At 35.8% G+C, this 24,612-nt stretch overlaps 4 protein-coding genes across 5 annotated transcripts in view; 3 read left to right on the top strand and 1 right to left on the bottom strand.

The window, feature by feature from the left end:
• Positions 1 to 2,226: 2,226 nt before the first annotated feature.
• Positions 2,227 to 4,482, top strand: dynlrb1 (dynein, light chain, roadblock-type 1; the record flags this gene model as incomplete). 2 transcript variants are annotated; one of them, XM_082155047.1, is made up of 4 exons in its annotated part: positions 2,227 to 2,345; positions 2,657 to 2,732; positions 2,881 to 3,048; positions 4,097 to 4,482. In XM_082155047.1, the coding sequence occupies 4 exons, from the start codon at positions 2,343 to 2,345 to the stop codon at positions 4,138 to 4,140; spliced, it is 291 nt and encodes a 96-aa protein (XP_082011173.1). In that variant the 3' UTR covers positions 4,141 to 4,482. The 2 variants fall into 2 exon arrangements, with proteins under 2 accessions (XP_082011173.1, XP_082011172.1); XM_082155046.1 differs by lacking the exon at positions 2,227 to 2,345 and having other exon boundaries at positions 2,648 to 2,732.
• Positions 4,483 to 4,758: 276 nt separating this feature from the next.
• Positions 4,759 to 9,494, top strand: map1lc3a (microtubule-associated protein 1 light chain 3 alpha). Its single transcript, XM_082155045.1, has 4 exons — positions 4,759 to 4,920; positions 6,222 to 6,277; positions 6,665 to 6,771; positions 8,134 to 9,494. The coding sequence occupies exons 1-4, from the start codon at positions 4,881 to 4,883 to the stop codon at positions 8,294 to 8,296; spliced, it is 366 nt and encodes a 121-aa protein (XP_082011171.1). The 5' UTR covers positions 4,759 to 4,880; the 3' UTR covers positions 8,297 to 9,494.
• efcc1 (EF-hand and coiled-coil domain containing 1) overlaps positions 8,698 to 24,612 on the bottom strand; it is a 19,248-nt gene continuing 3,333 nt past the window's right edge. Inside the window, exons 3-8 of the mRNA XM_082155032.1 lie at positions 15,778 to 15,926; positions 15,031 to 15,166; positions 14,703 to 14,868; positions 11,981 to 12,139; positions 11,035 to 11,104; positions 8,698 to 10,619 (exon numbers count right to left, since the gene is read on the bottom strand). Of these exons, the coding sequence (XP_082011158.1) occupies positions 10,483 to 10,619; positions 11,035 to 11,104; positions 11,981 to 12,139; positions 14,703 to 14,868; positions 15,031 to 15,166; positions 15,778 to 15,926 (817 nt within the window). The 3' untranslated portion in view covers positions 8,698 to 10,482. The remainder of the gene's footprint in view (positions 10,620 to 11,034; positions 11,105 to 11,980; positions 12,140 to 14,702; positions 14,869 to 15,030; positions 15,167 to 15,777; positions 15,927 to 24,612) is intronic.
• Positions 18,286 to 24,612, top strand: part of cfap92 (cilia and flagella associated protein 92 (putative)) — a 27,501-nt gene continuing 21,174 nt past the window's right edge. Inside the window, exons 1-3 of the mRNA XM_082155010.1 lie at positions 18,286 to 19,876; positions 21,800 to 21,917; positions 22,006 to 22,120. Coding sequence (XP_082011136.1) covers positions 22,106 to 22,120 — 15 coding nt within the window. The 5' untranslated portion in view covers positions 18,286 to 19,876; positions 21,800 to 21,917; positions 22,006 to 22,105. The remainder of the gene's footprint in view (positions 19,877 to 21,799; positions 21,918 to 22,005; positions 22,121 to 24,612) is intronic.

Genomic DNA, 24,612 nt, shown 5'->3' with positions numbered 1-24,612 from the left:
GCAGTTATTAAGTGGAAACCCTGAGGCAAAGTTTGGAAAGGAAGTAAATGACCTCATAAGTCCACAGTATGCCTGTTCATGTCTCTCACACTCATCAGACCGTACCTGTACCATCTTTACAGTGGTTAGGATATAAGCAACCTCATTTTCAAATCAGTCCAATTAAACATTTCCTTTTTTCTCATCAGTAAGTAATAGGCTATAGCCTAACTTGCAGAATTCTATTACTTTTTTTTTTTAAGCATGTCTAGACATTAAATTGCACCACAGGGTTCAGTAAACTTTCAAGTCGAACAAGTCTGTCATTGAACTGCTTTTTAAAGCCTATTCCATCTGTCATGTAACTTTGGGCAATATAAGTTTTAGTAGGCTACGGTAGTTAAAAAAGTTTACTTTTATTTAGCCTTCACTGTTTTATTTTTGTTTTGTTTTTTACCCACTTATGGAAACTAGAGGTTAGTCCCTTTTAATATAAAATAGCAAACATATCTACTTCACACCATTAAAGACTGAATAACTTCCTAGAAAATCAGATGAAGAGACTGCCACATTTTTTTGTTTGTTTGTTTTCTAGTTAGCCTACATTATAGTGGAAAAGATTCTCATAGCAAAAAAAAAAAAAAGAAAAAAAAGAAAGAAAGAATGCACATTCAATGTATGCATATTCATGTTAACCTCAAAGTAGGCTATATGTATAATCAGGGATGGGCAGTATTTCAGATACGTGTATTTAAAATACGTATTTGAAATAAAAATACTATTGTATATTGTATTTTAAAGCCTTTGGAAAAAAATCAAATGTAATTTGTATTTAAATACATTTAAGATGAGTATTTTTGTATTTTCAAAATACATAAAATACTTTTTGCCAGTCAACCTCTTTATCAGGGTACTGATTTTGTGCATCAACTAGTTCAGACATTCACTAGCTCAGCATTGGATCAGCGATTTTTTTTTTATTTTTTTTTTTATAAGGTGAGAATGTCATGATCAATTCTACTTGTTGATTAAAGTTAAATTAGTGCATTATTCACTTCAGTTAACATGAAAGAATGAAAGAGCACAGACAAGTGGGAAAATAGCGTAAGCCAATCAGTCTTGACCGGTTGTTGCATTTTTATCAGCTTGTCAAATGTGTTTAAAGCATTACTGCATGTTAGGGCTGGGTGATATGACACTACATATCATAGCGATGATATAAAGTTTGAATTGATGGAACTTTTTCTAAATTGTTTACATAGATAGGCCTATTTGTGGGGCAAGCAAATTTATCCATGCAGCTTTTAGTGGGCAGGAATTATTGGAACATTGGAGTGGAAAAAGAAGCACTGATGAATGATACACCACAAAAATCTTCAGCTTTTAGTTTTATTGTACATAAAAAAAATAAAAAAGGGGTAAATAGTGTCAAATGAATCTAAATTAATTCAAATTTTAAATTTTAGATACACTTTTTAATTTTAATAAACTTATAGAAACAAATAAACTTTACATAAAATAAACATAAAATTACTTAAAAGCATTGGACTACCTGCAAAAAAACAAACAAACAAAACACTCAAAAAAGTTTGATTATGTTCAGTTTATGCTGTGGAATCAAAACTGATATTGAGAATTGTGAAACCATGATATTGTTACTGTGAAGTAAAATTGAGATTTTGGTCATATCGCCCATCCATATTCTTTGCTATAGATAGCAGAAAATGTTCCCACAGTTTTACATACAGTATGAAGTTTTTAATAGTGTTCACCACAAGTAATAGACTACATTGTAACCAGAAATAATATAAATGGCTGCTATTTTGCATAAGTTTATTTGTAATTGCCAGAAAGAAAGAAAGAAAGAAAGAAAGAAAGAAAGAAAGAAAGAAAGAAAGAAAGAAAGAAAGAAAGAAAGAAAGAAAGAAAGAAAGAAAGAAAGAAAGAAAGGGCAGAGATGAGGTTAGGAATGAAAAGTCAGTAGGCCTATGTAGTTTCTTCTTTCACTGTGAGCTATCCCTGCACTGGATGGCCAATTTCACATGTATTTTGTGTATTTTCAAAATACAAAATACTGTATTACATTTTTTTATTTTAGTATTTTGTATTTGTATTTAAATAATTTTTTTCACACAGTATTTTGTATTTGTATTTTAAATACATTTCCATGTATGTATGCCCATCTCTGTTTGTTCAAATATAAAAGATCCAAGAACTCTTAGTTAGTGACCGGCTTTCCTCCAGTCCAGCGGATGGCAGTAACGCATATCCGACCGTTCACATACTAGCCTAACGTTACATGTTTCTAGTTCCGGAGTTTGCACCATCAATCATAGCAACGAAAACACCGACTTACCTTCACAATGGCAAGTACATTTTACCATTTATACTAGATCAAATGTTACTATAATTGAAAGTACATGTTTGCTAGCTTGTTATTGTCTCGGTTAAGGTTTTTGTGGGCTAACATTGAATGCAGGGCGTTGTCATTTACGAGATGGCCTGTATTACTGCTTGAGTAAATAAAATGGCAAAAATACGTTTTCCCCCCCCAAGAGACTCATTTTGGGATTTCACAGTGCGACAGTTCCGAAGAATACTATATATTAAGCTATGACATAAAGCTGGTTTTGCCGTTAATTAGGCTGTTTTAATCCATAAAGCGTTTATGTTGCAGGCTGAGGTGGATGAGACGATGAAAAGGCTCCAGAATCAGAAAGGAGTTCAAGGAATCATCATTGTTAATGCAGAAGGTACATGGCACATGAGAAATGTTGCAGCTGTTATTAACAGTTACATATTTTAGTTTGGTTGTCATGTGCTTCAGCATGGAACTGATCAGACAAAGAGATCTTTGTTGTTGTATCTGCAGTTTTCCCAGTATGTGCTCTCTTTTAATAGGCATCCCCATTAAAAGCACCCTTGACAACGCAAGCACAGTCCAGTATGCTGGTAATATCCACCAGTTGCTCATGAAAGCTCGGGGAATAGTGAGGGACATCGACCCTCAGAATGATCTTACCTTTCTTAGAATTCGATCAAAGAAGAATGAGGTCATGATTGCCCCAGGTAAAGAAAAGTGCACTTATGTAATGCTAGTTAGTTATTTAGGTTAGTGCAATGGTTCTCAAACAGGGGGCTTCAGCAAACCTCCAAATGGGCCAGAGGATGACTTCAGATTATTTAAATTGATATACTATTATTAATATAATAATTATTATGGTCATACTTTATATTAGGTGTCCTTAACTACTAGTTTCTTACATCTAAAAATAAGTAGAATGTACTTATTGTGTTCATTGTATTGCAAAAGACTTTCGCTGCTATTGAGGTTAGGGAGAGGTTTTGTGGTATGTGGGTAGGTTTAAGGGTGGGTTAAGGTGTAAGGAAAGGTTGAACAGTGTAATTATAGATGTAATTACAGAAATGAATCACAGCTATAATTAAATGCAGGGTTTTTAAAAAATATATAAGTCCAATGGAAAAAACATGCATGTACACTAAGTTCATTGTATTAAATGATTAATTTTACTGTTAGTACATAGTAGTTAAAGACACCTCATATAAAAAATGGGACCATTATTATTATTATTATTATTATTATATTAAAACAATCTAACTTGATTAAAATTTTAAAAATAAATGTTAAGTGAGTGTTAATGCAGTAAACAGTTAATGTAAACTGAAATCATCTTTCTTTTTTTCCCCTTCAGTGGCTTTTGTTTTACTGGAGAATCACAACAAGAATTGTGGTTAATTAATTCATTTACCTATACTATATCAACAGTCCCATTCTGCCTTCATGAAACATGCCTTAAACAAATTCATTTACATTTATCACATGTTTTTTCCAGATCAAGTAGAGGAAAACAAAGTATGGAATCTCTGTGTTAAAGGAAAAATTATGGAATCCTCTTTTAATTTGCATTTCTAAAAATGCTAAGGGGAGATCATTTTGTAAATAAAAGCTAAACATATGAGGGTTGAATATGTCATAATATTGTATTTTTGCTGCCTGTCTGCTTAAAGCCAAATATGTGTCTGGTATTTATCTGACATAGACTGATGAAAATGAGTACATTAGTAATGTAAATTTTTTTTTCTGTTCTCTTTACAGACAAGGACTATTTCCTGATCGTCATTCAAAATCCTACAGAGTAGTCCTGAATTCTTCATAGTTGTATTGCCATAGTATTTTTTTTTTTCTATAAATATCGGCCAAAAGTGTTTCATTTCATATGTTCCAGTAAAGTGAAGTTTATATAGTAACACAGTTACATTAAAGGAAGATGCATCCATCTTATTATAAATAATAGGTTTGTACTGATCTTGCTTATCATTCCAATTATTTGCCTATTTTCTGTAATTTATTGTTCTCTCATATTCTCTCTTTTGCAAGTACTCCAGCTTCATCATCTATACGCATCAACTTGACACTATGACATACTTTACTTGTGTGTGTATGCTAAAAAGGACAATAAAACAACACTGCTTTTCCTTTTATTTATTCTTTGGCATTGTATTTTCATATGAAATGGAAAGAGTGCTCTGCTGTTTGCCATAATTTAAAACATAATGTTTAGATTTATAGACAGATTTGATTGTACGTGAACTACTGATCTGAAAAAAAATTACATAGATTATAAGAGGTTACTAAAATACAATAGTGTTAGAATGTAAATTTACAAGATTAGCAAAGAAACGTTGTAACTATATTGTTATTGTAGGTCTATTACTTTAACTGCGTCCTGTCCCTTTAAATCCTGCTATGACATCACGAACTCTAGTACATTGTCTCGAGCTGTTTTGCTTACAGTGAATCAGGAGCTCGAAAAGAAGCGAAGTCGATCGAGACTTCAACATATAATAGCTAATTTTTTTTACCACATTCAAGTCCAGTTATGCCATCTGACAGACCCTTCAAACAGAGACGGAGCTTTGGTAAGATGAGTTTTATTCGTGCTGTGTCAGCACATGCGTGTTTGTTTATCAGGTTTGTTTTCGTCCCTGGCCTGCTAGCAGCTTTGTGACACAGTGTTTACGATTTTTTCTATAAAGCTTTAAATGCTTATGAAACGATTTTAGAGACATTTAGAGATTAATATAAGTTTAAACGACGGTTTTGAACCAAACCGACTGAGGTCAGTTGCTATCCAGTGAGGTAACGTTAACGTTAGCCTGACTCGAAGGCCTTCTGTTTAACGTTAAAAAACAACAGCTTTAATCCACAGTTGATTTAGCTGATTTGTTAAAGATCATATATTTCTTTCCACATTTAATCTACCATCTAGCTTTTAGGAAGATAAAACTTTAAAATTAACATGTATGATACAATTATAATTTTTTTAAACTGATGCTAGTAACGTAATGTTAACTATTGTCTAACAGGTGATATAGACAAGTAGTCTATTTATGAATATAAATTGTGTTTAATAACAGCATTAAAGAAATGGATGGACAGTACTCGTGTTGGTGAAATAAATGATGCTGTAATTTGAGCTTTTTCTCATAGTCCAGACCGAGGACAGGGAGTGGGGAGGGAGGAGCATAAAACCCTTGCATAATCTTCCTAAACATAACAAACAACATAGATCTGCTGTTTTAAACACATCTGTAAGTGTCAGGGTCAATGTGTTCTGCAAACGCTCTCATATTTGTCCAGCTTTTGGGATTATGTAATTGACATGAATGACCCTGACATGGGATCAGTTAAAGGGATAACGTTAGTTCACCCGAAAATGAAAATTCTGCCATTAATCACTCACCCTCATGTCATTGCAACCCCGTAACAATTTCGTTCATCTTCAGAACACAAATGAAGATCTTTTTGATGAAATCTGAGAACTTTCTGTCCCTCCGATGACAGCTACACAACTTTTTGAAGTGTCAAAGTGGTTGTCAATGGAGGAACAGGAATTTTATTCTGGTGTCACCATTATCCTGTCCATTGGGTTACCAGCATCAAGTTAATTTACACCCACAATGTAATATCAAATCTAGCTTTTTAATCAACTACATTTTTTATTAACCTTTTATCATATGTCTTGGACTATTGCAATAAATATCGTATTGTGAGTTCAGTATCAAGATATGTATCAAATCGTGACATGAGGGTATTGTTACACCCTTAGTAACAACACATCAGTCTTTATGTGTTGCAATTAGGCTTTTAAGTGTGGTAATATATGCTTACAGTCTAAATGAGCATGCCAAATCTTTGTTTTATTCTTTTTGATTTTCAGCTGATCGTTGCAAGGAAGTGCAGCAGATACGAGAGCAGCATCCGAATAAAATTCCGGTGAGAAACTCTTTCGTCTTTTGAATGTGTCATAAATGAATTAGGACTGAGTGAAGAAGAGCCTTATTGCTTTCAAGATATCACTTTTGCATGTCAATGTGAGATTTATTTTAAGATGCCAAGATTTATTACTCTACACTAATGGTTTTCAACTTCTACGAGGGCCTCAAGATGACTTAAAATAATTTAATATAAGACAATATTATAAACTAAACTAAAACAACTCTAAATCAATATATTTTGTATTTTAATTTAAAGAAAATTGTTGTGAACAATTGGGTCCTTGGAGTAAAAAAAGGTTTAGAACCACTGCTCTAGATTCTTATTTCAAGAGTAGACTATGTCAAAACACTATATCAATTTTCTTGTTAATATTTTTCCTTACAGGTGATCATTGAGAGATATAAGGGGGAAAAACAACTTCCTGTCTTGGACAAGACCAAGTTCCTTGTCCCTGACCATGTTAACATGAGTGAGCTGGTAAAGATAATCAGGTAAACATAACATCCAGAATCCAGGATTACTTGTTGATTTTTTTTTAAACCGGGTTGTTGAGTGTACATTCTTGCCTGACTGTCATTTGGTATCACATACACAGAGAGTATTTTTGTCACTTTGAGCCATGAGTCCCGTGTGTTTCAGCCTCATCTGGTTTGTTTACTCGCCTGGTGGGGTTTTGAAGCAGGGTGGGGGAGGAGAATGCAATGGTGTGCCAATTTTGAGTGTCTGCCGTGCTCGTCATCCACAGGGGACTTCTACGAACACTTATAAACAGTTAAACTTATAAACTGTTTTTCAGTCATTGCACAACATCCACAATTATTTTCCTAAATCCATTGTGTTGTATTCTTTTTTTAAAAACAAGACCCTAGTGAGCTAAACTTCCTCTAAAGATAAGCTTGCAGCTCAGTGTTGCCTTCCAGGTATTTTAACACGGGCTCAGTCAGATGATCAGACTAAGAACATTTTGTCAGATCCATGCTGCCTATCATACTTCATAATCCTTGGCTATGAATCATGACTGATTTATTTATAGTTCAGACTTGAAATAATGATTAAGTTATAAGTGTGAAATTTCTGCTGCACTTGCATCACATTTTATGTGGCTACTAACAAAATGAAAAAAAAATATACGGATATGAATTCTATAAATATTTCGGGTTCAAAAAGTAAAAGTCGACATGAAACGGAAGTTACGATAGTATTTTCTTTCCTATTGTGACGTAGCTCCGAGTGAAACGGCTTTTCGAACAAGAAAAAAAAAGAAGGGCGGGACTTGATTTTTTCCTTTGAGGGACTGATTGGATCGATTGCTGTGAATTATTTAATTAATGCCTCAATATTCCATGGAAAAAACTAAGAATTGTACATTTTGATTTCATGGTGACTTTAAGCTCAATGAACAGAATTTTGTGGCAATTTAAAATATTCAACTCAATATTGATCAAACCTTTCAACTCAATCAAATTTAGTATTTTTTTTAAACTTGTGTATCATTTGAGATGTAAAAAGCTGTTAAAATCATAAGTTTTAGTTTTTTTTTATGTGTGTTCACTGAAATGACAAAATAGTATATAACTTTACACAAAGTGTTATTATTTTTATACTAAAATCATGGTTTCATGCATATTGCTTACACCTTGTGGTTATACTATTGAAACAGTGAGTATTTTAATGTTTACATATTGGCCCAATTCACTATCATTTGTATTATATGTTTTTATTAATTTTATTTTTGAGGTAATCAATAGTATGCCACAAATGCTGTGGATTGAGCAGAACTTGTACCAAACCCAGACTTGAATGTGCATGTTTTTGTCATTATAATCAGTTATTAAAACGACTCTCTTTTACAGGCGTAGACTGCAGCTCAACCCCACCCAGGCCTTTTTCCTTCTTGTCAATCAGCACAGCATGGTCAGTGTGTCCACCTCTATTTCTGAGATCTACGAACGAGAGCGAGATGAAGATGGCTTCCTCTACATGGTTTACGCCTCCCAGGAGACCTTTGGTTGCTAAGCAGGTCTCGACCTTTGAGGGAGGGATAGCAGAGGGAAGGACAGACGTCAACAGGAAGCAGGCTCATCTAAATGTACCCGTTCTCTCTCTCTCTCCATCATCACTGCTCCTCCCTTGCTGGTATGAAACGAAATAAAACCGTTGATTCTTGTCTATGTGACACTACAGTGCAAACCACAACGTTACTGTAAACACTATTCTGACCCAATTTCAGACTTGTTTGTTTTCCTTTATTAGCTCAGCATAGGTATTACACTGTTTATACTTTGTATTTGGCCCTAGTAGCTTTTTTCCCCTTGAGTTTTATTACTTTTAGGCCATTATGTCAAATAATTAGTAACACATGTTGCTGTAAATAGATGAGAGTGTGTTTTTTTTATTATTATTTGTCTTAGGATTAATTTTCTTTTTGTTTGCTCATAGTAATTGTTCGTAGTAGTTACCAGACCTTAGTGGTGTTGGTGTAAGGTTGTAAAATCTTACTTCAGAATTAAGTGCTTATTTAAACCAAGTGATTAATCAAAATGCAGCGTAATTCTCATCAAATTTCCTGTCAGACCCATTCTGTAGTTCTCAAAACAAAACTGTTAGGAGACCAATGGCTCCAAAGGTGTAATTATAATTATTTGAATGATCAGAGGGTTTCTGAAGCCTTTATTTCTGGGCTCCTGTGTAAAAATAACTCATCATTCACTCATTGTAGAATAAAGGTATCGTCTGATGGTAACGGTAGTCAAAAGCCACATTGATCTGTACTGTACACGTGTGAGCCAGAAGAACATCTTTTGGCATACAGTATTCTGCAGTCAGCCTCACATAATCTTTAATAGATGCGAATGAAATGCTTTTTTTGCACAATTAAAACATCTAAGAGGACAACTTATTAGAAGTTCAACAAATATAGCACATAATTATACTCTCCTTTATACTTTTTTTCCTCCTGTCACCATACAAGCTGTATGCCTTCTGTTAAATCTCAGATGAAGGGATCGTGATGCCCTACATTGCATGTTTTTTTCAAACTTTTTTTTATTGATTTATGCTATAGATTTGTTAATTATTTCAGCTTTATTTAAAGCTAAAAAACGGAGACTTTTTAGATGTTTTGAAACCAAAAAAAAAAAAAACTGAAATATGTATATGTATGTTTGAATTGTTTGAAAAACAAGTGCGTGTATAAATCATTGTACGAAATGATTATGATGTGCTATGTTTTTAATTTCTTGTACATATAAGCACTGATGATATATTGTCCAGTACCTTATGTGAAACTCATGAAGTTTATCTAGAAAAAAACTGGATATTTCCTTCAGTACACATTTGACAAACCAAGTGTTAATCTTCACTGTAGCTTAACAAAAAAGCATCCCATATTTGTACGATGGGAGAGAGGCAGAGACACTGGCAATTATGAAACATACAGTAAGCTATATATTTTGTTTCATGCAAATCATGGATAAAAATCATCCTTAAAGAGCAACAAAACTGCTCAGAAGTGCTAAAGTTTCTGTATTTTGAAACAATGAATAATGCAAATGTTCAGTCCAGGGATAGCTCACCCAAAAATGAAAATTCTGTCATCATTTATTCACCCTCAAGTTGTTCCAAACCTGTATGAATTTCATTATTCTGCTGAACATAATAGAAGATATTTTGAAAAATGTCAATAACCAAACAGTTGATGCACCCCATTGACTTCCATAGTATTTTTTTCCCCATACTATGGAAGTCAGTGGGGTCCATCAACTTTCTGGTTACCCATAATTATCATAATATCTTGTATTGTGTTCAGCAGAAGAAAGAAATTCATTATTATGAGCATTACATAGCCTATACCTGAGTGGTTTTTAACTAGGTGTTCCTTTACCTGTGTTACCACATTATACATGAAGCTGTAATGAACACCATTGTATAATGTGCATGTATTTTAAGATAATACTGACCAAGAATATATGAAATTGCAAAAGGAAAATCTAGGAAAAGTAGCTTAAAATGTTTCAAAATGTGTCACATCATGTTTCATTATAAATGATAAGAAGCTAAATGTTTTACACAACTATACACAGAAATATAAACACATGAAGAAAAATACATAGCTAATTCTGCTCCCATTTTCCAACATGGCCAGTTAAAAGTCCTTTCGGAAGAGTCTGTAGCACCCTGTGACCATCAGGTGGCAGTCATGTCTAGAAGGAGATGAGCAGAGAGTTGGTGAGAGACTGGTGACTCTCTGCTCTCTGTATCGTCTCGCCATTAGAGAGGATCTCACACGCAGCCAGTTCATGACAGAGAGCGTTGAGCACCTCCAAGATATGTGCTTTCCCTGCAAATCAGTTATAGAGAAGCTAAGCTTTAGATCTGTGTGCGGCTAATATGCTATAAATAAGTATATATATTCTAACACGCACACATATATATATACATATATTATTTGTATGGTTTTAGTTTAAGTTTTAGTTAACATCAAGAATAATCAATGTCACAAGTTTAATTTGTGACCTACAAAAAGTGTAGAATCTTACATATTTTATTCATTTTACAACTTTTTTTGTTTTACATTTTTTAAAATCCCAAAACTTATTTCTGTCTAAATTTTTTTTTAAAGTGGTCAGACGTTTGTAGCACACTGTATATCTTAATGCTCCTGCCACATTTTTTTTATTGCATACCAGGCCTGGTAAACAGTAAAGGTTTTATAAGAGCAAAGCTGGCAAGTTAAAAGTTATTGTGTCTCTTACCATGCTGAGGATCACTGCAAGACTCCAATGTGCTGAGTAAAATCTTTCCTAAAGATCTTCTCGAGACATTCTACAATAAAAACAATTTTTTTTACATCATAATAAATGTATTCAAAAAGGTAATTAAATGGCAAAATACTCAATCACACATAATTCAATGTTTCATAATAATATAATGATTATTGAAAAAAATGGGAATATTACAGGTGAAAATTTTAATATTTATAATTTTAATATTTATATACATATTTTTTAGGGGTTTGTTTAAATGCCACACCAGCAAACACCAATAACAATTATTTAATTTACTGGTAATACATTTATAAAATTACAAAATACTTATTAATTAAAGGGATACTCCACTTTAAAATGAAAATTCTATCATCATTTACTCACCTGTTTCAAACCTGTATGAATTTCTTTCTTCTGCTGAACAGAAAGGAAGATATTTAGAAGAATGTCAGTAACTAGACAGTTTCTGGTACCATTGACTTTCATAGTATATTTTTTTCCTACTATGGAAGTCAATGGTACCAGAAACTGTCTGGTTACTGACATTCTTCTAAATATCTTCCTTTGTGTTCAGCAGAAGAAAGAAATTCATACAGGTTTGAAACAGGTGAGTAAATGATAACAGAATTATAATTTTAAAGTGGAGTATCCCTTTAATCTTATTTCATATGTCAGCATTAATAATTAAATCATGTGCATTCAACCAGCCTGCCATCACAGAAACTGAAAATATTAATTGCACAAAATACTCTACTTATATGAGAACAAAAATGTACAAGCATGACAATCATATGTCAGTGTTGCTGACATCCTAAATATTATTTTAGAATCACTGCTGGATTAACACCCATCTATTGTGTGTGCAACGCTGGGCTGATGAGTCTGACTCTGAAATCCCTCCAGATTCACTCCCTAGAGATTCCATTTGACTGACCAGCTCTCGCAGCTGCTGCAGAAGCTGTAGCACATCCATCAGTTTCTCCTCCACCAGAGACAAACGCACCCGCTCCGTCTCCAGCATCTGCAGCTCCAGGTGGAGCAGCTCCGTCTCCTCAGCCTTCTGTTGTAGCTCCTGAACCAGGGCGTCCCGCATCTGCAGACACACGACACTTACCATTGACCTTGCGCATATTTAAACACTAACGCTCCAACACACAATGAATTTCAGGTAGGAGAATCTTTGCCAGATGTGCCGATAGCCCATAATTCAGCCGAGGCACATAATTTCTCAGACAGAAATAGTTCAGATATGCTTGTTTTTGGCCTGTCTGACCATATGTCAAAAATCCACATCTGCCTGCCTGCGTTCGCGTTAATGCTCGCCCCAAACTGGTTAAGCCTGGAATGTGCCAGGATATTTTTCCATGAATATGTGTGGGGCCTTTTTTAAAAACACTAGCAACATAGTTCACGTCTGGTGCATCGCAGCCGACGTCTGTCTAACAGCTCAGTGTACATGTAATTGTGTAGGGCCTGGAGGTTTATTCATGTGGTCATCTCAGGAAGGGACAGCGATTGGCTGCTCACATTGACACACACGCGGCTGGTTGCTTGGGTGGGAGTGTGAGAGTTGAGGCTTTTCTTTGAAGCCCGTCCTTCTCATAACAACTGCTTGGTGGGCAAGTGCCTTGTAATCTAATTTTACACTCCTGCACCCGAAAGTAACCATGAATGTAAAAGTAAAACAGAACAGAAAGTCCTGGTTGGGTGACGTAAGCCGTTTAGAAGACCAGCAGTCAAAGCTTATTTGGTTTAACTTGTGCTCCTGCGAATGAAAATGTCTTATTAAAGGGATACTCCACTTTTTTTGGAAAAAGGCTCATTTTACAACTCCCCCAGAGTTAAACAGTTGAGTTTTACCGTTTTCGAATCCATTCAGCCGATCTCCGGGTCTGGCGGTACCACTTGCCTTATTAGCTGGTTGTCCTGCATCCTCAATAAACAAGCTACAGTTAGTCCAAAATGCCGCCGCTAGAGTTCTTACGAGATCAAGAAAATATGATCATATAACACCGATTTTATCATCACTGCATTGGTTACCTATAAAGTTCCGTATTAATTACAAGGTATTGCTACTGACTTATAAAGCCCTAAACGGCTTAGCTCCAGTCTATTTAACGGATCTTCTATCGCCCTATAATCCATCGCGCTCTTTAAGATCACTAAATTCAAGGCTTTTGGTCATACCTAGGATATTCAGAACCACCAAAGGAGGGAGAGCATTTTCACATTTGGCTCCAAAACTCTGGAATAGTCTTCCTGATACTGTTCGTTGCTCAGACTCGCTCTCCCAGTTTAAAACTAGATTAAAGTCGCATCTCTTCAGCCAGGCATTCATATAATCCCACAGTTCAAACTACAATCCGGCCTCTAGCTCATAAATGCCAGAGGAGAACTGGCCCCCGACTGAGCCTGGGTTCTCCCAAGGTTTTTTTTCTCCATTAGGTCACCTGATGGAGTTTTAGGACACCATTAGGTCACTTGATGGAGTTTTTCGGTTCCTTGCCACTGTTGCCTTTGGCTTGCTCAGTTGGGGATATTTTGGGGATATTTAATTTAATTTTATCAATCAATAAATTCCTCTTGAAACAAACTTTGTTGTATTATTTAAATTGAATACTGTGAAGCTGCTTTGATACAATCTGTATTGTGAAAAGCGCTATACAAATAAACTTGACTTGACTTGACTTGACTTTTAGCATAGCTTAGCGTAATGAGCAGGCGTAATGATATGACGCAGCGCCTGAAAAGATTCCCCAGTTCGGTAGACTATAGGGTCAACTATTTTCAGGCGCTGCGTCATATCATTACGCCTGCTGAACTCATGGTACGGCAGCAAAGTTTCTTGATTATTACGCAGGAATGAGAGTATAGTTCCTAGCCATATCAGTCTAGAAAATCGCAACTTTTCATTTTCCGTCGGTCTTAGTACACGATGTAACTACAGAAGAGTCAAGTTTTAAATAGGAAAAATATCGAAACTCTTTGGTCATTTTTTTGAGAGAGATGCTAATGGTCTTGTCCGATTCAATGATCTATGCTAAGCTATGCTAAAAGTGGTACCGCCAGACCCGGAGATCGGCTCAATGGATTCGAAAACGGTAAAACTCAACTGTTTAACTCTGGTGGAGATGTAAAATGAGCCTATTTCCAAAAAAAGTGAAGTATCCCTTTAAGTATTTAAATTCTCTGATACGTATTTTAACTGCTGGGTTCAAATGTGTTTATTTGGAGTTCAATGTTATTCTGCACTTCAGATGTTCGTGTCATCCGACTCACATATTATTAGTTTCTGTGGTAAGACTCATAATGGCAAAAGAATCCAAATATTTAGTTACGTCAATTCACCTCTATGTTCTTTTTGAGCTGAATGAGCATTTTAATTAAAGGTGCAGTAGGCAATTTCTGAGAAACGCTGTTGATATTTGAATTCAACCCAAACAAACACACCCCTCCCTTCATTGCTCCGCCCCCAAAAAGCACAAACTCCCATCTCGTTATCATAGCTGAAGCAAAGAAAAATTATGCTTTGGCAAAAAATAAAGGTGACAAATGAAGTCCTACAGGTTTGAAATGACTTAAAGGTTTAGATATATCAAGTTATCTCAAAAGCTGAAGAAAAAAAAAATCATAATTTGAATGCGGCACGGTCATACCTGGTCTGTGTCCATCTCCACCCTCCTGGCCTGACTCTCCTTCAGTTCTAGTTGTTTGTTGAGTCGCGTGACCCTCTCCAGCAGCTCTAGCACGGCCGTCTGACTCTCCTCTGAGCGCGAGTCGCCGAAATGAGACAACAGCTTCTTCACTGCTTTCTCATCGCACCTGAGAGCACACAAAACAATTGAAGAACCTAAACAAATAGGATGGTACATACTAGTCTGTGAGCCATTTATTTGGATCTCATTTGAGTGAATCAAACAGTTGTAAACAGCAGTACAAGGACACTTGTGAACCCATCGAGTGATATAGTAGGGAAGGGTGTACCTGTCTCCACAGCAGGACAGTCTGGTGAGGATTCGCTTCACCTCGTCTACTTGTTTCTGCTGCTCTCCGGTCCATCTCTCTTCCTCTTCATCAGACGCCGCCTGACCCTCCACTGAACGGAAAAGCTGCTCATCCACTATATAAACATAGGAGCATAAACATGCATGAAATATCTCATTACACTTGAAGCAAGGTGTCAAGATTTTTATTTTATTTTGTTGGTGTAATCTAATAATACATTTTTACTTGAATAAAACTAGTTAATTTAGATGTTACCATATGAAGGTATATACACTACCGTTCAAAAGTTTGGGGTTGGTAAGATTCTTTAATGTTTTTGAAAGAAGTCTCTTCTGCTCACCAAGGCTGCATTTATTTGATCGAAAATACAGTAAAAACAATAATATTGTGAAATATTATTACAATTCATTACGACTGTCTTTTATTGTAATATATTTGAAAATGTAATCTATTCCTGTGATGGCAAAGCTGAATTGTCAGTATCATTACTCCAGTCTTCAGTGACACATGATCCTTCAGAAATCATTCTAATATGCTGATTTTGTGCTAAGGAAACATTTCTTATTATTATCAATGTCAAAAAGAGCCTTATAGAAAAGAGCCAATAATGCACTTTATAATAGTGCATAATAACTAATATAATGGAAAATAGAAGTATCAACTATTTACAAGTTGCACATCAACAGAGCCTCAAAAAGGGTTAAGTAATGTCAATATTTGACTTACTGGTGTCAGGCACAGTCTCTGCACGTCCCGTCGGTGAGCGTCGATCCTGCTCTGTGTCTAGACAACAGCGTGGCGCAGGCCGACTGGCCCCATTATACCGTCTGTCCGCTTTACTGATGAATGCAACGGATGTTTTAGACACTTCAGATCTGTGGAGAATAAATAACCATAACAGGTCAGAGTAGAGATCAAATCATAAAGGGTTGATAGGTTGTACAGTAAGCAATGTACAGTAATACTAGCAAACAAACGGCTCAGGCTTGTACTTAAATTGCAGCAGTTAGCCTAGTATTTGTTTGTTGATTTAAATATGCATTATTTTAATGTACAAAAGATTCATGATATATACCACTAAACATAATTTCCACATCTTTCTATACAACAAAGAAACCAAGTAAAATTGATCAATGTAATTTGTATCACTTTCACTGGCTCTTAAGAGGAGTTGTGAGCAGTGAAGGGAGTTGTGGGTAATTGTAGCCAGGCATGGTGACATTACATCCATCAAAGTGAAAAGAAGGATTATGAAAACTATATATAACTAGACCCTAACATAAAACAGTATGCATTATGATGAATGTTTAACATACAGTACATCTGACAGAATTTTCAACAATGCATATCAGAAGACTTTCAAATAAACATATTTTGAGCATTTTTACTTTTGTCAGACAGCTATAAGTGAAAGCAATCGATTATGTTTCAGTCATTTCAACACAACCGTTTTTCTGAGCTTTGCGACAGAAGAAATGCAATATGGGGCTTTCATGAATCAAAGAATAAATGTTTCCAGATGACAATGTCTTGCCTGCAGAAGAGAAAAAAAAAAAAAACTAAAAGGCTGTAGAAATCCATTTGCTCCAGCATGAATCCCAGAGAGTGAAAAAGGGGAAAAGAATTTCAAGCCGGGTGCACTCATGCATATATCCTGCTGCCATGAGGAACCCTTCAGTGCAGAGCGGCCATAAATATAGCCCGTATGAGCCCACAGAATCATCCCTCGGTACACTATGCTTTCGCACAGTTTAGGGTCAATATTTGGAATCCACATTGTCAGATGAGGGGGTGAAGGGTGTTTGTAAAGGGGGGTGGGTCGGTTAAAGGTGGGTTTCAGGGCTCTCTGATGACCTACAGCTGCTGAAGGAGAGTACCAGGGAGACCCTAAACAGGCCTGTCAGGGTTGCTATAGGAACCCATTGACATAAGTATGGTATTATGGTCTAGGCACGACGATTAAGAGATTGCACATGCACAGTGTAACTATGGAGTTTAACTGACAAGGATGTTGAAGTTTGTGTTGGAATAATGTGTTACATAATTAAATAAAAGGCACTTTCCAAGAACAGGTTACACATTTTGTATTTTTAAAACCTGTACATTTTGTGGGACTAAATTCATTATAAACAGATTTACCCTACCATTAAAAAAACGTAACTTTTTTTTTCTCCAGCAGGGATGCATTAAATTGATCAAAAGTGACATTAAATACTTTTACATTGTTTCAATTGAGCTGTTCTTTTGAACTTTCTATTAATAAGAGTCTTATTAATAAGAGAAAATTAAGCAGAATAACTGTTTTCGACACTGATATTAATAATAATACAAAAATGTTTCTTGAGCACCAAATCAGCATATTATAATGGTTTCTGAAGGATCATGTGACACTGAAGACTGGAGAATGATGCTGAAAATTCAGCTTTGCCATCACAGGAATATATCACATTTTAAAATATATTACAATAGAAAACAGTAAAAATTATATCACAATATTACTGTAATTTCAAAACCTCTTTTTACTGTATTTTTGATCAAGCTGAGCATAAGTTATTTCAAAAAAATAAAAAAATATTACTGACCCCATATTTTTGAACATACATTTGTACATGTACATGATTGTTATTTAAAAAAAACACACACAAAAAAAACCCACATGAACTACAGGGAATATTCAAAATAAATATATGTAGTTTTATTTTGAATATTGTCCTGGAAAAATAAAAAATAAATTATTTTTATTTTAACTATAGTTTTTGAAGTGCCAAAAAAGATAACTGTGCCTCTGAAAAGCCAGGACATTATTGTATGCCACATCTGCTCAATGTTATAGTCTTGTAGAAGTGATTAGAATTGTGTATATGACTAATACTGCTGACAGGATCTGCTTTCTGTCCAACTCTTTATGAGAATAACAAATGAAGATGAGCTACTGAAAAAACTCAGTAACCCACCGTCTGTAGAAATGGATGTGAGAGCACACATTGGGAGCAGTTAAAGGAGCTCTCTAGACACCTGAATCCACTCCAGACTCTTGGAAGAGTCTCAATATTAGATCCAGCCATCTTGGCCCCTTCAAACACAGACTGTGAAACAAGTCAGAAACAAAGTAGAACAGAACGGTTGCATAAGCGGTTATGAAAATGCAATCAAAATGAAAATTCAAGGGTGGAGAAAAGTACTTTCTTCTTAACAGAAACAACTGCAGAGGCATCACTAAATAATTGGACATTTTCAGTTTTTTTCTTTCATCAATATGTTCTAAGATAATATGTTTATACTTATATTATTACTAATACTTTTATTCAATAAATGTTTCATGGTTTCCACAAAAACATTAAGCAGCAAAAAAGATTTATGGAGCACCAAATCAGCATATTAGTATGGAGCCCTGCACATTTCTGAAGGATTATGTGACTAATAATATTTCACAATATTACTGACTTTACTGTATTTTTGTCAGATTTGAAACATAATCTTAAAAAATCTTACTGACCCCAAACTTTCAAACTGTAGTGTATATTAAAGTACCATCTTACAATTTTATACTGTACTATGGTAGCTCCAAAGTGCTTTTTTGTAAGGGATAAATTAACTTTTAAATTAAAAGTGTAAAGTCAAGCTATAAATTTAATTACACAAGTTCCTAGGAAGCCAGAATCAAACTCACAGCGCAGCTCAACATGTTGATGAGTGATCAAAATGATGAGCATCAACTACAACGTGAGTGTGTGCGCCAACCTCTAGGCTACAGCTCTGACAAAATAAGAGAAATGTAATATGCAGTATAGCATATCATGCACACTAGATTCCGAAATGCTGAAACATACTGGTTTTATTTCATAGCGCTCACAGAAAGAGAGAACAGAGGCTCAGAGCATGTGTCTGGATAAGACAAACACAAAGCCCAAATTTGACAGAACCTCCATCTGGCATCCTTTAGCTCTCCCAGTCGTTAATTCCATTCTGTTTGATTCCATCTCCGCTGTCTTCCAAACATTCATCTTACACAAAGCAAACGTGTTATTTAGTGAACACTGACAGAAGACACAGGAATGAATCTGCATTTGTGAGAGGATGGGCTGATATTCTATCAAGTTTTACGTTTCTTTGTGATGCATGAATTTAAACTCAAAGCAGAAGGTTTTGGAAACTAAAGAGCGTCTTGATTTTCTTTCAGTGGAGAAGTGGAGGTGGATTGGACATTTCCTGAACAGTCTGCACTGGCTGTACTAGCATCTGCCTATCTGAATCACTTATATGAGCTGCCTGAGGCACTGATAAGAGTCTGCAGAGAACTTTACAAGTCACATAGTGAACAACAAACCTTTCTTCTTTGAGACACACAGGCTAAAATACTACCTGTACGTGTTTAAAGAGGAAAAAGACACCATTTACTCATCATACTTTCAGCATTGAGTTCTAGCAAGCTTTCTTACTCTTCTTCTTTTTTATTTTTTTATAAGAACATTTAGGGCAAGTTACAAAACCAAAACAGATGCAAGACAGAACTGTGGCAAAGTCTGTCTCTCATTAGTCTGTCTATCACTTTTGGCTGCCCGTCTCATCTCTTGTCTTGAACAGTTCTCTATTTTGGTGGTCAACCTAACAATAGGTTTCTATCTTGAGACTATATTTACACTGGACCGGAGTGATGTACTAACATGGGGCGAGCCCAGCTGTTTGTGGTTTAGACGTGCACTTCCTGTGTTTATTACGGCAGGATCTGAACTTACAGACCCCCTCTTGGACCCATTTTACTTGAGAAGTATTTCAATGGAATGAAGACTCGGAGCACATTTTGAAGGATGAGACGATCGATATGGTAAACAACCACATAAACTAGATTAGGTCTGCTCGGATGTTGCGAGGTCCTTGATAAAGCAATCGATTTATCTTAAAACTATGAAACAGATGTCCACAATTAAGAGTATAGGCTCATGGTAACACGATACCTGGTTAAGTAAGACTACAGAGGCTGAGTCAAACTGGCAGACATGGAACATGTGTGGATCCACAGACGCCGTTAATCTTGGAAATCACCTGATCCTGCTGGGGGTGCTGTCTGGAACCGTCTGGAGATTCCAAACGGAACCAGACGATAATTAATTGAGTCAGGAAACTTTGTTATTACGAGGGCAGTCCCAGTAAACACAGCTTTGAAGGAGGTTCGCGAAGTGTTTACGCGTCTTAACAAGTCATAAACATGAAACGGACACATTGGAGAAAAATTCGAATGGACTTAAACGATTGCATTTCAGAAAAGTTAAAGTGTTCGCAAACAGTGCTGGTTGATTCCTTGCGATTGTTGTCCATTACTGATGGCAAATTTCATGATAAAAGTTGTAGTTCGTATTGTAATCTACATAACACATTTTAGGTAATATAATCAGACTACCTTTTGATTAGGGTATTTTTGACCTAACTTCTTTATCACATTGATTTGCATATATAATCTTGTATCATATTAATATAAAAATGAAAAGAAAATTGTATTCAGGGGGTAATACAAGTAAATACATGATCAATAAGGTTTGGCTGACAGGAATCCCTGCATCACATGCAAATACAAAATGATGTGAATTTGTGCATTTCAATGTGTTTGAAAGACAAAAGCCTCCCAAAGACAAAGAACTTGCTGATTTTTGTAAATCCAGTTGTCAAATGCTGTGTGTCCTCTCAATTTTCAGTGTAATTATATCCACTTGACGAGTGTGTGTGCAATTCCACAAATCTAGAAGACTTTGCGAATGTATATAAGCAATGGCCTTATTTAAAAAGGAAAATTTAAAAGAAGAATTAAGGAGAATGAATAAATTATGAATAATTTACTGCCAATGTGTGAGTTATATGTAATCCCACAGAAAGTAACTGTAGCCTTATTAGGAGTATTTTAAAATGTAATGTAATCTAATTACAGTAAGACAATCTAATTAGAAGTTAATTTTTGGAATCTGATTATATAATCCAGATCACATATATTCAGTTATTTCCCAGCACTGTTCACAAAGAAGCAGGAGGAGAAAAAGTGTACATTTTCGAGGACATTTCTCCCCCAACATAGCAAGGTGGGCAGTTTATTAGTGCTGAGGTCTGCAGAGCAAGAGTATCAGCTGGCCGAGGGTGGGAGGAGAAAGGGAAATGTTCGTAGCTGGGTTTGAAAATGGAAAAAAAAAGTCAAGGTCTTGGGAGTTTTTCATTCTCAAAGTGCTTAGAAAATACTGGACCAAAAAAACCCTGCCATATAAAGACCTCCTAAAGACAACATTTTTATGAGGCCTCATTTTGTTGACATTTCTTTACCTTCTTCAGTCATAATACAGGGAATTTTCAAAGGACTGTTCATTCCATCTGTCCAGCCCTGTTATTATGTGTTGAGGTACAACAGGTTACCCCGGACACATTTTACACGAGTCGGCCGCACCACAGCTGAAATAATAGTTCTCTGAATAATAACTGATTATTTTTGAGCGGTTAGTCGGCCTTACATTTAACATGTCAGTCTCCGTGATGTCAGCAGAGCTTAAAAAACAGCACAGACCTGATGATAAATGCAATGCTTTTCACCTGGTATGAATAGAGGGAAATAAAGCACGTCTGAAAGCGGAGCGATAAATAGAGTAAGATGGTGGAAATTCACCCCCACTGAACAAACAGCCGAGTGTTTGCCTCTTCCTCCAGATGGCGGCTCTTGTCCCCCCTCTGCTCTTTTTGTTCTTCTCGCACCGTCTGTCTCTTTTGTCCTAAGGTCTGCCTCGCTGCGGTTCTCTTGGGGTCTAGGCTGAGGGTTTCGGTCCATCTTGGATTCTGAGGGGGAGAAAACGCCTCCGGGCAGGACGCACACACGGATGGTGTGTTTTTTCATGGTAATGAACTGAACAGATCAGGTCTGTTCCCACCACCTCCCCCATGAGACCTGGCCTCTATCTAAACCTCTTCCTCTTTCTTTATTAGGGCCAAGAGGGCTACAGGAAACCTTACGCAATATCTGTGAGATCTACACTTGGACTTTCTCTCATTCTGGATGACTCCAAAGTGTCGAATATGACCGGAAATGGCTCATAAAAAAGTAAATCTCCAGGGGCCATGTATCACTTTCAGTTGTACAACCGTTCAAACGTTTGGGGGCAGTACAAAATTAATACAAAATTTAAAAGAAATTAATACTTTTATTCAGCAAGGACACATTCAATTGGTCAAAAAAAGACAACAAGGACATTATAATGCTACAAATAAAAAAATTCTATTTCAAATAAATGCTGTTCTTTTAAACTTTCTAATCATCAAAAATAATGTTTTCCAATAAAAACATATTAAGCAGCAACAACTGTTTTCAACCCTGATAATAATAAGAAATTTTACGTTAAAACAAAATGTAAAAAAAAAAAAAAAGAATAATATCATGATACCACATTATTGTTGTGTGCGGAATCTGGAGGAAACTGTACAATAAATCAGATGCTTTGTTCGGGTCCAAGGTTGTGTAATCACACATCTTAAAGAAAGAAATTTGATATTAAATAGTGTCTCTAGAAATGCAACATTTCCAAGACCACTACTACTCCGAGGAAAGAGAAAATTAGTTTAATAGACATCCCTTTCATGTGAATAAAGAGTCTAATATCGCTGATTATTGTCGTGCCAGATGGGGAGGTTAAAGCGGCAGGTGGGGGAACTGAAGTGAGCTATTAATATGTGTGATTATTACAAGAACGGCATTAAGGTCTGAACAAAAAGGACATGAAAAATAGCCAACAGACACACCTCTCCCTCCAGATAAAAGGCATTGCTCTCAGTGTGAATGGGTCAGTCCATGACCCGCGGAGCATGACCGGTATCCTCTTCGCCCACTGGCAGCTGCATCAAAAGCTATTCTCCAGCGTTTTTGTTTTCAGAGAGCTGTGTGCCCATTGGAAGCACTCTAGAGACTTTTCAGCTTTCAGCACTTGCCCATGGGGCTTTCTGGCCTCAAAGTAAAAAAAACCCTGCTCTGATCTGCCACATACCAGCCAGAGCGCTCTGCACGTGTCTACGTCCCCTCCACCCCCCCCCCCCCCCCCCCCCCCCCCCAGAAATGAGCTGCTGAAACACGAGACTTATGACTGCTACAATAACTTTCACTTCCAACTTTTTAAAAGGACCAGGTAATAATCTATGCTAGTTTGTTAATAGTCTTTTGGCACCCTTATGATGAATTCATTAATTAATTTAAACAAATTTCTACAATTCAGAAATTCTGGGTCGGTCATTTTAATCAAAATAAAAACGTTTTTGAAAGAAGAGTCTTATGCTCTCCAAGGCTGCATTTATTAGATCAAAAATACAGTAAAAAACAGTAATATTGTGAAATATTATTAATAATTAAAAATAACTGTTTTCTATTTCAATATATTTTAAAATGTAATGTATTCCTTTGATGGCAAAGCTGAATTTTCAGCATCATTACTCCAGTCTTCAGTGTCACATGATCCTTCAGAAATCATTCTAACATGCTGATTTAGTGCTCAAGAAATATGTCCTATTATTATAAATGTTTAAAACAGTTGAGCTGCATATTTTTGTGGAAATCGTGCAAATTTTTTCAAAGATTTTTTGATGAATAGAAAGTTTAAAAGAACAGCATTTATTCGATCAGTTTTGATCATTTTGCACAGTCTTGATTAATAAAAAGTTTTCATTTCTATTAAAAAGATTTTTCTAACTCCAGACATTAACTGGTGGTGCACCAAAAGGCACTATATCTGGCAAAATGACTTTGAATAACTGCATTCATTGCAGTGTGCAGACTGTAAACATGGCTTTGGGATGTGAGGTCTGTTACTGGTTATGGCTGAATATTAAAACAGCGGTACAGCCCAAGGAATTATTTACACCCAAACTAATAAAGTCTACAAAGAAAGAAACGCTTCTGAATAACATATAGAATCAGCAGTATTTGGTATTTAACATAAAAACAAACAGGAACTTACTTTTAAACATTTGTAAGTAGCATGCCAAGATCTCTAAACTTAGTGAGGTTGGTAGGAATTGTTGCTAGGATATAGACAGGGAGTGTTCTTCCATTATTCTGTAGAGCGGGGAAAACTGTTTGAAGATAGATGGGAACTTTCAATCTGTTTAGGTCAGGCCTTGCCGGGCTGAATGGAACTCTCCCCAAATGTGTCAGCTCCATTGTGATCTGGAATGAATTATTTGGCTTAAGGGCATCAATGGAGAGGCCATAGAAAGGCTTCCTGGTAAAGTTCACCACAGACTTCACATAGATTAGTGCAGTCTGGAGGTATAAAAGTGAATGTTTATTAAAAAAGTCAATGTGATTCTGTCAGTAAAACCCACATCTTACCACTGAATTGATAACTGAAAACACTTCTAACTCCAGACTTTCAGTAAATCCACTTTTATCAGGATTGCCAGGAATGCTGTCCCAAAATTAGCATGCAAGAAATATGTAAACACTGATGACGTTAAGCTGAACTTCTTCTAAGCGTAAATTAAATGGTTGCGAGCTAGGAAAGTTCAATGACAGCCTAAGTATAAAACCCAAACTACGAAATGAGTGGC

The sequence above is a fragment of the Leuciscus leuciscus genome (assembly GCF_965113295.1).
Source record: "Leuciscus leuciscus genome assembly, chromosome: 23".
NCBI classification, from domain to species: domain Eukaryota; kingdom Metazoa; phylum Chordata; class Actinopteri; order Cypriniformes; family Leuciscidae; genus Leuciscus; species Leuciscus leuciscus.
This window is presented reverse-complemented; position numbering and strand designations above follow the sequence as displayed.